The sequence below is a fragment of the Talpa occidentalis genome, unplaced genomic scaffold (assembly GCF_014898055.3).
Source record: "Talpa occidentalis isolate TD23 unplaced genomic scaffold, MPIMG_talOcc4v2.1 talOcc4.16, whole genome shotgun sequence".
Classification (NCBI taxonomy): Eukaryota; Metazoa; Chordata; class Mammalia; order Eulipotyphla; family Talpidae; genus Talpa; species Talpa occidentalis.
In genome coordinates this window covers 81,074,654-81,089,362 of record NW_023601653.1, presented here as the reverse complement: position 1 = coordinate 81,089,362, position 14,709 = coordinate 81,074,654, and the positions used below count along the sequence as shown (strand labels likewise).

At 41.3% G+C, this 14,709-nt stretch overlaps 1 protein-coding gene across 1 annotated transcript; it reads left to right on the top strand.

Annotated features, from left to right (window-relative positions):
• Window positions 1-2,087: 2,087 nt before the first annotated feature.
• Window positions 2,088-3,023, top strand: LOC119247097 (olfactory receptor 6C2-like). Its single transcript, XM_037513313.1, has one exon. The coding sequence runs from the start codon at window positions 2,088-2,090 to the stop codon at window positions 3,021-3,023; it is 936 nt and encodes a 311-aa protein (XP_037369210.1).
• The last annotated feature ends 11,686 nt before the right edge of the window (window positions 3,024-14,709 follow it).

Here is a 14,709-nt window from a genome sequence, read left to right as displayed (position 1 = left end):
CAGAGAAGTTTCTTTTTAGCTCTTCTGCCCATTTTTTGACTGGATTATTTTCTTTGTTGTTGCTGAGTCTCATCAGCTCTTTGCAGATTTTTGTGATCAGTCCTTTATCATTAGTGTTGGGTGCAAAAATGTTCTCCCAGTTGGTGGGGTTTCTCTTTGTTTTTGTTATTGTCTCTTTTGCTGTGCAGAAGCTCTTTAATTTGATGTAGTCCCAGCTGTTTATCTTTGTCTTCACTATCACTGCTTCGGGTGATGTGTCTGTAAAGATGTCTTTGATGTGCAAATCCCGTAGTGTTTCGCCTATATTTCCTTCTATGTATTTTATGGTTTCAGGTCTTATGTCTAGTTCTTTAATCCATTTTGAGTTGATTTTTGTGTATGGTGTGAGGTAGTGGTCAAGCTTCATTCTTTTGCATGTAGCGACCCAGTTTTCCCAGCACCATTTATTGAACAAACTTTCTTTGCTCCAATGCATAGTCTTTGCTCCTTTGTCAAAGATTAGTTGACCATAAATCTGTGGGTTTATTTCTGGATTTTCTATTCGATTCCATTGGTCTGTATGTCTGTTCTTGTTCCAATACCATGCAGTTTTGATGATTATGGCTTTGTAGTATAGTTTGAAGTCTGGGAGTTTGATGCCTCCATTTCCTTCTTTTTTTTTCAGTAGAGCTTTGGCTATTCGGGGTTTTTGGTGATTAGATGTGTCATTTCTTAATAGTGTTTATCCTTTTTTTATTAAAGGGAAACGCCAGAGAATGTTTTCTGATGGGCCCGGAAATGTGGAAGACATTGGCTATGCAAGGAAGACGAGTGAGGGTGTGGAGGATGAGATACTTTCGGTAGAGTTCAGAGCCTTCTTGAGATGACAAGAGATTGGCTTCAGAACATAAGAAGATTTATAGCAAATATGTGTATGATATTAACGTGTGGTAAGTGTTATCATAAGCATGTTACATAGTTTATTTCACTGTAACCTCCTGGCAACGCTGCAGTGTCCTATTCCCATTATCCCCATTTTACAGAACAGGAAGCTGGGAGCACAGAGATGAAGGGACTTGGTCCAGGTCATTCACCTTGTACTTGACAGAGATATGATTGATTCTAGACAAACATTTCCAAGGTCCATGTACACTTAACTCTGCTCTACTGAGACACAGATTCCACTTCTGCAGTCATAAGAAGGGAACCATGTTATATCTGCATGTCCGTCAGCTATTTATACATTTCAATCCTGGTCTATAAACGAAATTAACTTAATTGTGAATCAAAACTTTCTGCTGGGGATGGAAATAGAAAATAAGGGAATAATATAGAAACTTAGAGAAAGTCAGACAAAATGGCTATCAAATGACTTTTTTGGAAAAATGTAACTTGGCTTTTATATATGAACTAAATAATGTCTGTTTACTAGGTGAGGTACCTGGAGAGTTTGGGAGGGCGTAACCACCATCCTCCAGTTATATGCATTCTATGAAGTACCATAATAGGAGCAAAGGAATTTTAGGATTGAGCTTTTGAGTTCAAAAGTATTGTAACTGGGGATGTGAGGGGACGAGTAAGAAAAGGTGGGAAGGAAGTTTGATGGAGTGTGGTGGTGACTGTAGGCAACTTGGTGGTGGGAAACTGTGGTGACAAACCTGAGGAGAGACATCCTATACTGTGAAAAAAAAAAATCTATTTAAAAAACACTAAAAATACCCAAAAAGTTTTGTAATTAAGAGACTAAAGTATAGATCAAAAGGGATCACTCCTGTCCAATAGGAATTAACAACTGAAGTATGAATTTGAAAACAATGAGTGGAAATGGTGCTGTGAATCTGGAGATCCCGGCATGTTGTCACAATTTCAGTAGCAGTAATTTCAAGAAAAACTGTCCATAACATTAGTATCCCTGCAGTACATCTCAATGGTGTTGAGGGAATTACCCCATCACATCCCAGTGCATCTAGTTAAGGAAAGACATGTGTGTGACTCGATTTGCTTGGTGCAGGGAGAGACTGTCTGATTCTGTCATATTTTGACATTGCTCCTCAGATGCATTTTCTGTGGCATTTCTGTGAAGATTGGGCAAGAGTATGAAAGCAGTGATGAGAAACCATTCAGCAATAACAACGTTCATCATCCTGGGGTTGACAAGTGATCCACAGCTAGAGATTTTGGCTTTTGTCTTTCTGTTTATCACATACGTGTTGAGCGTGATGGGGAACCTGACCATCATTGTTCTCGTCTTCATGGATGCACATTTAAAAACCGCTATGTACTTCTTTCTGCAAAATTTCTCTTTCTTGGAAGTCTCATTCACTAGTGCCTGTGTCCCTGTCTACCTGTACATGATAGCAAGTGGGGACAAGACCATGACCATCAAAGCCTGCTTTACCCAAGTCTTTTTTGTTGTCCTGTTTGGAGCCACAGAGTTTTTCCTGTTGGCAGTGATGTCATATGACCGTTACGTGGCCATCTGCAAGCCCCTGCATTACGTGACCATCATGAACAGCAGGGTCTGCAGGATTCTCATAGTCTGCTGCTGGGTGTGTGGCTTCCTGATCGTCCTCCCACCTCTCATCCCGGGCCTCCATCTGGAATTCTGTCACTCTCTTATTGAAGATTATTACTGTGATGCTTCTCCCATGCTGAAGAATTCCTGTTCAGATACATGGTTGATAGAGCAGCTAATTATAATCAGTGCTGTGTTGACCCTCATAATGACCATGTTCTGTGTGGGTCTGTCCTATGTGTACATCATTAGGATGATCCTGAGGTTTCCTTCCATGCAGCAAAGGAAAAAAGCCTTCTCTACCTGTTCTTCCCACATGATCGTGGTTTCCATCTCCTATGGCAGCTGCATGTTTATGTATATCAAACCCTCAGCTAAGGACGAAGTGGCCATTAATAAGGCAGTTTCTCTGCTGATGGTATCTGTTGCCCCCTCAATGAATCCCTTCATTTACTCCCTGAGAAATAAACAAGTAAAGCAGTCTTTCCATGACACCCTCAGAAGACTTGCATTTTTTTCAAAGAAGTAATAGATTATCAAATTGGAATTTAAGTTAAAGAAAAAATAAGTTATCATCTTTTGGATGGATTTAGCCAGGAGACTATATATTGTCATAATATTGAGGATCAATAGAATTCGGAAGAACGTTTGAGAAAGATCCTTGCCAGAGCCAGTATTATACAGACTGATGTTTCTCTATTAAAATTTCTAAGTTGGTCCTCCCTGGTGGTGCACGGTTGGTGCTGTGCTGTAAATCTGCTCGGAGCCTCTGCAATGCTGGTCCGATCCCCAGCTGCCAGCGAGGGTCCCACATGGTGCGCAGTCCACTCCTGCTGTGCCCACCACTCTCCTCAGCAGTACACTTCATCAGTCTGCCTGTTCTGCTCCCTGTCCTGGTTCTGATGAATTCTATCACCCTCCCAGCTTCTGACTGTACCCATTGCTTTTATAAATAAATAAACAAATCTTAAAAAAGAATTCTGTGTCTTGGGGCCTCCCTGGTGGTGAAGGGGGTAAGATACAACCTATTCAGTGATCCGCATCCACTGCAGCTTGAGTTGGTCCCTAGCCATGGAGGTACTCATATGGTGCAGTAGACCTCTCCTGACTTGCCCGCTGCTCCCCTCAGCAGTGTATTTCAGTCGATCTGCCTGTTCTGCTCCCCACTTTGTCTCAGGTGAATCCTCTTACCCCCCTAATCCCATACCCTTGGCCTGTACCCCAGTTCTTTTATGCATAAATAAATAAATCTTAAAGAAAAATTTCTATGTCTTCCTAACCTACATTCAATCAACGCTTTTTAATTTTCTCAAATATGCACTGGTCTTTATTTGTAGTGTTGTTTCTATTCTGTCCATGTCACTGATTTTCCCCTCCCTGCAACATAGCCTCTTTCAATGTGCTTTCTTTCCAAGAGCATAAGCACACTGATTTTTAGGAAATCTAAAGGTGCCTTCATCTCCTTCCCTACCTTACTGATGTCTCACAGTAAATGTATGATTTTCACAGAGTAATAATAATAATGCTGTTTACCTCTTGTAATCTGTATTTATTATATATATGCAAAAACTGTTGCTAAATAAAAATGTAATCAAATATTCCTTTGTGGTAATTGATAGATTTCTGAATAATTCTTCCAAATAGACCTAGCAAAACCTGGTAAACACAAAGTAATTGACTACAGATATCAAATAATGATAAACAGTGAGGATCAGAGGGACTGGGATCTGGAAAGGGTGAAAATGTGGAAGGTTAAACTGATTGTAAATATCTGCATTCACTCTTGAGGGTGTGTTCGGATTTTCAGTAGTGATGGATTAGAGACAACTGCACATCTTTATTACTTTCCCAGTCAGATAATGTAGCTTATTTCCTTTGCCCTTTAACCTTTGCTGGCTCTATGACTTGATTTTCATGAATAAAATGTGGCAGAAATGCAACATTACACTAATACCAAAACCATACAAAGACAGCAGAAAAAATGAAAATTACAGGCCAATCTCCCTAATGAACACTGATGGAAAAATCCTCAACAAAATCCTTGCCAACAGAATCCAACAATACATTGAAGGGATAATATACCACGATCAAGTGGAATTCATCCTGTTGAACAAGGATGGTTCAACAGGAAAATCGATCGGTATAATCCAACACATCAACAAAAAGAAAAATAAAAACCATATAATCATATAAATAGATGCTGAGAAAGCATTTGACAAAGTCTAAGAGCCATTTATGATGAATGCCCTTGAAATTCTCAGGATAGAAGGAACATAACTTAACATGATAAAAGCCATATATGACAAATCCACCGCCAATATTCTTCTTTTTTTTTTTTTAATAGAGGCATGTTTTATTTATTTATTTGTTTGCTTGTTTGTTTGTTTATACAAGCACTGGGTACAGCCAGAAGCGCGGGAGGGTGAGAGAATTCACCAGAGCCAGAGCAGGGAGCAGAGCAGGCAGAAGGACCGAAGTACACTGCTGAGGGGAGCAGCGGGCAGCAGGAGAGGTCTGCGCACCATGTGGGACCCTCCTCTGGTGGCCGGGGAGCAGCCGGGGATCGAACCAGTGCTGCAGAGGCCGCGGGCAGCTTCACAACCCAGCGTTCAACTTCTGCACCACCGGGGAGGCCCCAATATTATTCTTAATGGCAAAAAACTGAATAATAATCACCCTAAACTCAAAACTTTCCTTTAGGGTCAGGAACAAGACAAGGAAGTCCTCTCTTCCACTGCTCTTCAATATAATACTGGAGGTCCTAGCCGGGGAATAAGACAAGAGAAAGACATACAAGAATCCAGATAGGGAAAGAAGAAGTAAAACTATCACTATTTGCAGAAGATATGATAATATACATAGAGAACCCTAAAAACTCCAGAGAAAAACTACTCAAAATAGGGCGTCCCTGGTGCGCAGCTGTTGAGTGCTGGGTTGCAGCCTCTGCAACACCAACTTGATCCCTGGCTGTCACTGAGGATCCCACATGGCTTGCAGACCTCTCCTGCAGCCTGCTGCTCCCCTCAGCAGTGTACTTCTGTCAGTCTGTCTGCTCTGCTCTCTGTTCTGACTCTGGTGAATTCTCTCACCCTCCTGAGCTTCTGACTGTACCTAGTGCTTGTATAAATAAATAAATCTTGAGAAAAAAAAAAAAAGCAAAACTTCTCAAAATAATCAACCAGTTCAGTAAAGTAGCAGGTTACAAAATGAACACAAAATATCAGTAGCCTTCCTATACACAATCAATCTGAAGAAGAAGAAATCAAGAAAACCATCCCTTTTATAATTGAAAGAAAAAAATATGAACTACTTGGGAATAAACATAACAAAAGAGGTGAAAGACCCATACAAAGAAAATTATAAAACACTGTTAAAAGCAATAGAAGAAGACACAAAGAAATGGAAAGATGTCCCCTGCTCATGTAATGGAAGAATTAACATTATTAAAGTGGCCGTCCTACCAAAAGCAATTTACAGATTCAACGCTATTCCAATAAAAATCTCAATGACAATCTTCAAAGAAATAGAGCAAATACTGATGAAATTAAATGGAACCACAAAAACCCACCAATAACCAAAGCCCTACGGATGAAAACAAAAGAGAAAGGAGGTATCACACCTCCAAACTTCAAGCTATACTACAAAGCCATAATAATGCAAACAGTTTGGTGTTGGAACAAAAACAGACACACAGACCTATGGAACCGAATCGAGAGCCCAGAAATAAAGCCCCACTTATATGGACAACTGATCTTTGACAAAGGATCAAAGAATATGCAATGGAACATGGACAGTTTGTTCAATAAATAGTGCTGGGAAAAGTGGACCACCACATGCCAAAAAATGAAACTAGACCACTACCTTTCACCATGCATAAAAATCCACTCAAAATGGATAAAAGAACTGGACATAAGACCTGAACCATAAAATATATAGAAGAAGAAAGGGGGCGGAGCAACATGGCGGCGAGGAGACGCTGCGAGTAAGATCTCCCATTAAAAAAAGTGAATAGGGAGGAAAAGCGGCAGGTCCCAGTGAGAACTGGGACACGGAAGATAAACGGGTGACGCCAGCGAACTGCCCGAAGAAGAAAGTGGCCATAAAAGAGGACTAGAAGGGAGGGAAGCGCAGAACCCTGCTCCCCTCCCCCGCCCACAGAGGCGGCACTCTCCGACCGGCAGAGAGGAGGAAACAACAAACCAAAACAACCAACAAGAACAAACGACGCAGCAAGCGGGACTGTGAGCGGAAAGGAACTATTGCAGCCACCACACCCCGTGAACGGGAGCTGAGGCGAACCCTGCAGGATCCGCCGCGGAACGGCTCCGGGCGCCATTAGAGAAGAACAAAGACCCCGGGAGACACGCACACAGCCCGGGCTGCCGGTAAGCCTGCGCGGGAAACGCGGCGCGCCTGGCGCGCTTGAAAAGCAAGTGCAGACCAGGATCGCGGCTGCCCAGGTCCCCGCGCCTGCGACCTAGGCTTGCGGGGAGACGACCTAGGCTTGCGGGGAGACGCACGGAGGTCCTCACTGAGGTGAAGGTCCCTCCCTGAGTGAGCAGGAACCAGGCGCCCAGGCACGGGAGCCGGGTGCAAAAGGCGCCATTCCCGCGCCACTGAACTGGGCTACAGCCCGCGTCCTGGACCTGAGGGCTTTGAACTGAGACCCGGGGCACGAAAATTCGGGGCGTGGTTTCTCCACGACGGTGGGGCACAAGGCAGACACAGCACCCCAAAGCTGTTGAGGTGTACCCTACCATTCCCGCTCTGTTCTCTGTCCCACGGGGTGGGGGGAGGCGAAAAACAGCCCCCCAAGGACAATAGGAGAGATCTCTGGCGCCACCTAGCGACCAGGAAAAAAAAGTCACTAACACCCCTATAAAACAGGACATTTCTTAAGTCTGCTTGAAAAGGGCAGAAGGTTTCTGGAGGACCCAGTGGCCAGCCGGGAAGTTATTCCACGCCAGGCCCCTTCCGACCAGCAGTCTGAGCCCACAGAGGGAGCAGGCACCCACGTCCGGGGCAGACCGGGTGCGCAGAAAAGTGTGCCTGAAACCGGAGGCGCAGGGACTGCATCCCGCTTCGCCATTTGAGAACAGGGACATTTCTTCAGTAAAAACTGCCTAAAACCAGCAGAAAGCTCCCCCAGAAGACAGAGATGGCTCCTGGAAGAGCCAGAGGGGAGCGGAGAAGTTCACCCAAGATGTCAGTCAGTCCGAGCAACACAGTGTCCCAACGCATACGACAAATTAGAAAACAGACAGTAGGGAGTAGAAGAACCACACGCAACCTAAAAACTCCTCAGGAAAGAAGCACACCACAAAAAGAAAACCACTCCCCAGATTGCAACGACAGCAACTTGGAAGAACTTCTGAGCCTTCCAGAAAGAGAATTTAAAATTGCCATGATTAAAAAAGTGATAGATCAGAAGAAGGAAATTGAGTCCCTAAAGAGGGAAGTAAGAGAAATGCAGGAGATCAAAGAATTAATGGAGGAACTAAAGAACTCTGGGAAAAGCAATGAAAGCAGAATAGATGAAATGGAAGAACGAATAAGTAATCTTGAAGACACAGAATAAAAAGAACCAAAACAGAAAAGGAAAGAGAAGTACGAAGGAAAAAGATGAAGAAAGACTTCGGGAACTATCTGACTCCATGAGGAAAGGAAATATAAGAGTTATAGGAATTCCAGAAGGAGAGGAGAGAGATGTAGGAACAGAGAAAATATTCATGGATATAATTGAAGAGAACTTCCCAAATGAGAAGAAGGAGCTGAAAATTGATATACAAGAAGCAAGAAGAACACCAAACTTCCACGACGAAAGGAAAAACACAGCAAGACACATAATAGTAAAGCTCCCAAGAATCCAGGACAAGGAAAAAATAATGAAGCTGACAAGAGGGAAGAAACAGATAACATTCAAAGGAAAACCAATCAGGCTGACATCAGACTTCTCTGAAGAAACACTACGGGCAAGGAGAGAGTGGAGGGACATAGTCAACAGACTCCAAGAAAACAGATGCCAACCAAGAATACTCTATCCCGCAAAGCTCTCTTTCCTCCATGAAGAAAGAATATGGACCTTCCCAGACAAAGAGAACTCCGGAATTTCATTGCGACTAAACCCCACTCCAAAAAATACTACAAGGAATCCTAAAGCCAGAACCTCAGAGGGACGAATAACAACGAAAGAAGACCAAAAAAAAAAAAAAAAGTTATTAAAAGAATAAATAAATAAAATCAAAGGAAAGACAAACATAATGGCAAATACAGATGCTAACATATCAATATTAACTCTAAATGTAAATGGACTAAACTCTTCAATAAAAAGACACAGAGTTGCAGCCTGGATTAAGAAACAAAACCCAACCTTTTGCTGTCTCCAGGAAACACATTTAGCTACAAAAGATAAAAATAGGCTCAAAGTCAAAGGATGGAAAACAATCCTACAAGCAAATGGGCCAAAAAAGAAAGCAGGAACAGCTATACTTATATCAGATAAAACAGACTTCAAACTCAAAAAATAAAAAGAGACCCCAATGGTCACTACATTATGATTAAGGGACAATACTTCAAGAAGAAATAACACTCATTAACATATACTCACCAAACGAAAGAGCACCAAAATATATCAGACAACTGTTGTCCTCTCTGAAAACAGACATCAGAGAAAACACATATGTAGTGGGAGACTTCAACACACCACTATCAACAATGGATAGATCAACAAGACAAAAAATAAGTAAAGAAACTAAAGCTCTAAATAAGGACCTAGAGCATTTGGGCTTAACAGACATCTATAGAACACTAAACCCAAAAAAAACGGAGTACACATTTTTCTCAAGCGCACACGGATCATTCTCCAGGATCGATCACATACTGGGGCACAAGACAAACATCAACAGATACACCAAGATTGAAATCATACCAACCATCTTTTCTGACCACGAAGGCATCAAACTAGAAATAAATCATAAAAAGAAGGCAAGGAACTATCCTACCTCATGGAGATTAAAAGCCACACTACTGGAAGACCACTGGACTAACGAGGAGATCAAAGAAGAAATTAAAAAATTCTTTGAATTGAATGACAAGGAGGACACCAATATCCTAAATGTATGGGATGCAGCAAAAGCAGTAATAAGAGGAAAATATATAGCAATAGAAGCTCACATCAAAAAACAAGAAAGAACTCAAAGAAACAACCTAATCTCGAAGCTCAAAGATCTAGAAAAAGAACAACAAAAAAACCCCAGAACCAGTAGAAGAAAAGAAATAATAAAAACCAAAGCAGAAATAAATGAAATTGAAACTAAAAAAACAATCCAAAAGATCAATGAAACCAAGAGCTGGTTCTTTGAAAAAATAAATAAAATAGACAAACCCCTAGCCAGGCTCACAAAGGAAAAAAGGGAGAAAGCACAAATACACAGAATCATAAATGAAAGAGGAGAAATCACAACGGACACAGCAGAAATCAAAAGAATAATCAGTAACTACTATGAACAGTTATATGGAAACAAGTTCAACAATCTAGAGGAGATGGACAAATTCCTACAACTCTACAATCACCCAAAGCTAGATAAAGAAGAAATAGAACACCTAAACAGACCAATTACAAGCAGCGAAATTGAAATGGTAATTAAAAACCTCCCCAAAAACAAAAGCCCAGGACCTGATGGATTTACAAATGAATTCTACCAAACATTCAGAGACGAATTAGTGCCTATCCTTCACAAACTCTTCCAAAAAATTGAGAAGGAAGGGACAATACCAAACACGTTCTATGAAGCCAATATTACACTAATACCAAAACCGAATAAGGACAACACAAAAAAGGAAAACTATAGGCCAATCTCCCTAATGAACACTGATGCAAAAATCCTCAATAAAATTTTAGCTATCAGAATCCAACAATGTATCCATAAGATAATTCACCACGACCAAGTTGGATTCATTCCAGGGGCACAAGGATGGTTTAACATCCGAAAATCAATCAACGTTATCCAACACATCAACAAAAAGAAATATAAAAACCATATGATAATATCAATAGATGCTGAGAAAGCTTTCGACAAAGTGCAACACCCATTCATGATAAAAGCCCTTGAAATTCTTGGGATACAAGGAACATACCTCAACATCATAAAGGCCATCTATGACAAGCCAACAGCCAGTATCATTCTCAATGGTGAAAAGCTGAAAGCAATTCCATTAAGATCTGGAACAAGACAAGGATGTCCACTCTCACCACTGCTTTTCAATATAATACTGGAAGTCCTAGCCAGAGCAATAAGACAAGAGAAAGACATCCAAGGAATCCAAATAGGAAAAGAAGAAGTCAAACTATCACTATTTGCAGATGATATGATAATATACATAGAGAACCCCAAAATCTCCACAGAAAAACTAATTCAACTCATCAATCAATTCAGTAAAGTGGCAGGATACAAAATCAACACGCAAAAGTCAGTAGCCTTCCTATACACAAACAATAAATCTGAAGAAGAAGAAATCAAAAAAACCACCCCTTTTATTATCGAAACAAAAAAAATCAAATATTTGGGAATAAATCTAACAAAAGAGGTAAAGGACCTATACAAAGAAAACTATAAAAACTGTTAAAAGAAATAGAAGAAGACACAAAGAAATGGAAAGACATCCCCTGCTCATGGATTGGAAGAATAAACATTATTAAAATGGCCATCCTACCAAAAGCAATATACAGATTCAATGCTATTCCAATCAAAATCTCAATGGCATTCTTCAAAGAAATAGAACAATTATTGATGAAATTCATATGGAATCACCAAAAACCCCGAATAGCCAAAGCTCTACTGAAAAAAAAAGAAGGAAATGGAGGCATCACACTCCCAGACTTCAAACTATACTACAAAGCCATAATCATCAAAACTGCATGGTATTGGAACAAGAACAGACATACAGACCAATGGAATCGAATAGAAAATCCAGAAATAAACCCACAGATTTATGGTCAACTAATCTTTGACAAAGGAGCAAAGACTATGCATTGGAGCAAAGAAAGTTTGTTCAATAAATGGTGCTGGGAAAACTGGGTCGCTACATGCAAAAGAATGAAGCTTGACCACTACCTCACACCATACACAAAAATCAACTCAAAATGGATTAAAGAACTAGACATAAGACCTGAAACCATAAAATACATAGAAGGAAATATAGGCGAAACACTACGGGATTTGCACATCAAAGACATCTTTACAGACACATCACCCAAAGCAGTGATAGTGAAGAGAAAGATAAACAGCTGGGACTACATCAAATTAAAGAGCTTCTGCACAGCAAAAGAGACAATAACAAAAACAAAGAGAAACCCCACCAACTGGGAGAACATTTTTGCACCCAACACTAATGATAAAGGACTGATCACAAAAATCTGCAAAGAGCTGATGAGACTCAGCAACAACAAAGAAAATAATCCAGTCAAAAAATGGGCAGAAGAGCTAAAAAGAAACTTCTCTGAAGAGGAAATGAAAATGGCCAACAGACATATGAAAAAATGTTCAACATCACTTGTCATCAGGGAAATGCAAATCAAAACTACCATGAGATACCATCTCACACCAGTGAGAATGGCACATATTAAAAAAACTAGCAACAACAAATGTTGGCGAGGATGTGGAGAAAAAGGAACTCTTGTGCACTGTTGGTGGGAGTGCAAACTGGTCCAACCACTATGGAGAGCTGTGTGGAGATTTCTGGACCTACTAAACATAGAGCTTCCATAGGATCCAGCAATTCCACTCCTAGGTATTTACCCAAAGGACACAGAAACATCAATTCCAAAGAGCACCTGCACTCCTATGTTTATAGCAGCACTGTTTACAATAGCTAAGCTTTGGAAACAACCCAAATGCCCAAAAATAGATGACTGGATCAAGAAGATGTGGTACATATATACCATGGAATATTACTCAGCATTCAAAAAAGATAAACACATGCAATTTGCAGCAACATGGATGGCACTGGAAGGGATCATGCTCAGCGAAATAAGCCAAAAGAAAAAGAAAAATACCGGATGGTCTCACTCATAGCAGGAATCTAGAAAACTTAAATAAGGGACCAGGAAAATGAATATAAGAAAGTGAAAATCAAATCAACAAAAACTATGAACCAGAGACACTTTTTGGGGGTGGGGGGCGGGAGGGGAAGGATTGGGGTCAGAATGGGGCGTTTGCAATTGTATGGGGGAATATAAAAATAAAATTTAATATTTAAAAAAAAAAAATATATATAGAAGAAAATATTGGTAAAACACTACAAGAAGACATCGCAATAACATCTTTAAAGACTCCTCACCCAAAGCAAAGAAAGTCAAGGAAAAGATAAACACCTGGGATTACATCAAACTGAGAAGCTTCTGCACAGCCCAAGAGACATTAACCAAAACAGAGAGACACCCCACTGATTGGGAAAAAATCATTGTACTGCAGTCAACTGATAAAGGACTGATCAAAAAGATATACAAAGAACTCACAGGACTCAACAAAAACAAAATAACAATCCAGTCAAGAAATGGCCTAAGAACTTAAAAGACAGTTCTCCAAAGCGGAAATGCAAACGGCCAACAGGCATATGAAAAAATGTTCAACATCCCTGATAATCAGGGAAATGCAAATAAAAACCACACTGAGATACCACCTTACACCAGTGAGAATGGCACATATTGAAAGAAGAAGCAACAAAAAATATTGGCGAGGATGCGGCAAAACAGGAACTGTCCTACATTGCTGGGGGAGTGCAAACTGTGCAACCACTATGGAAAGCTGCCTGGAGGTGCCTCAGTCTACTACACATGGAGCTACCAAAAACATTGATTTAAAAGAACACCCGTACCCCTGTGTTTATTGCAGCAGTATTTACAGTAGGTAAAACCTGGAAACAACCCACATGCCCAAAAATAGATGACTGGATCAAGAAGATGTGGTCCATATACACAATGGAATTATATTCAGCAGTCACAAAGGATAAACTCATGCCATTCACAGCACCGTGGATGGGGCTAGAAGGAATTATGCTCAGCGAGATAAGCCAGAAGGAGAAAGAAAAATATCGGATGGTTTCACTTATAGCAGGAATATAGGGGAACCCAATAAGACATCAGTGTAAAAAAATAACAGTACAAACCACAACAAAGCAAAAACGGACAATTATAAACCAGAGACATCCTGCAGGGGAGGAGCAGGAGAGGGAGCAGAGGGAGGGAGGGAGGAGCCCAGGGGACTGAGGTGATGGTGCACGGGGGCCTTGGGGAAGGAAACTCTGTGGGGACTGCACCTGAGGGGGTGGGGAAGCAAATATTGCTTAAAAATGAACACTGATGTAAAAAATAAAAAAGTCAATGTAAAAATAATAAAAAAAATTGGAACTAAAATAAATAGGAAATCTGAAAAGTAAAAAAAAAAGTGGCAGTTGAAGTTACGGAATCAGAGACAGATCAGGAGGGTTTTGTACCTTCCACCTTCTCTTTTGGAACAATGTTCCGGGGAATCCAGGAGTCACATGAGAACTCAAACACCCCGAGATCGCCTGCAGTGAGGAAGCCGAAGTAGTTTTGCAGAGCGGCTGTGTGGAGAGAGACACCTGGCCAGCCCCGGCTCACCTAGCCTCTCCCTGGGGGATGCCTGACTGGGAACGTTCTGGACCTTAGTTGAGTTGAGTCTTCACAAGCCTCCAGGTCCCGTTACCAACGGTTGTAATTAAGGAGACTCGTGTGAGAAAAGCTTTTACCTCCATCCTTTCCTAGGACTGTGAGTGATGAAAATGATTTAATCCACTAAAATTTGTGTAATCTGCAAAAAAACAGATAATAAAAATATAGGGTACAGCGACAGTGCTTTGCCTGGGCAGTGGGTGACAAGGGCACCAGGACTCTTGCTGGTGTAGGAAGGCTAAGGACAGTTATTGGACATTTGAGAGAGTTGACGCCTGAAGTGGTGCCATGAGGTGAATGAAAAATCCTCCATCCGGGCCTCCCCAGTGGCACAGTGGGTTGTGCACAGAGCTGTGAAGCTGTCCACAGCCTCTGCAGCGTTGGTTTGATTCCCGGCCGGCCAGGGAGATACCCACATGGCCCGGCAAACCTCTCCTGTCTCCCTTGCTGCTCCCCTCAACAGTGTCTTCTGTCCATCTGCCTGTTCTGCTCCCTACTCTGTCTCTGGAGAATCCTCTTACCC

Bases quoted from the DNA above. Each gene is read 5' to 3' on its own strand.
- LOC119247097 (XM_037513313.1), top strand. From the start codon at position 2,088: ATGAGAAACCATTCAGCAATAACAACGTTCATCATCCTGGGGTTGACA.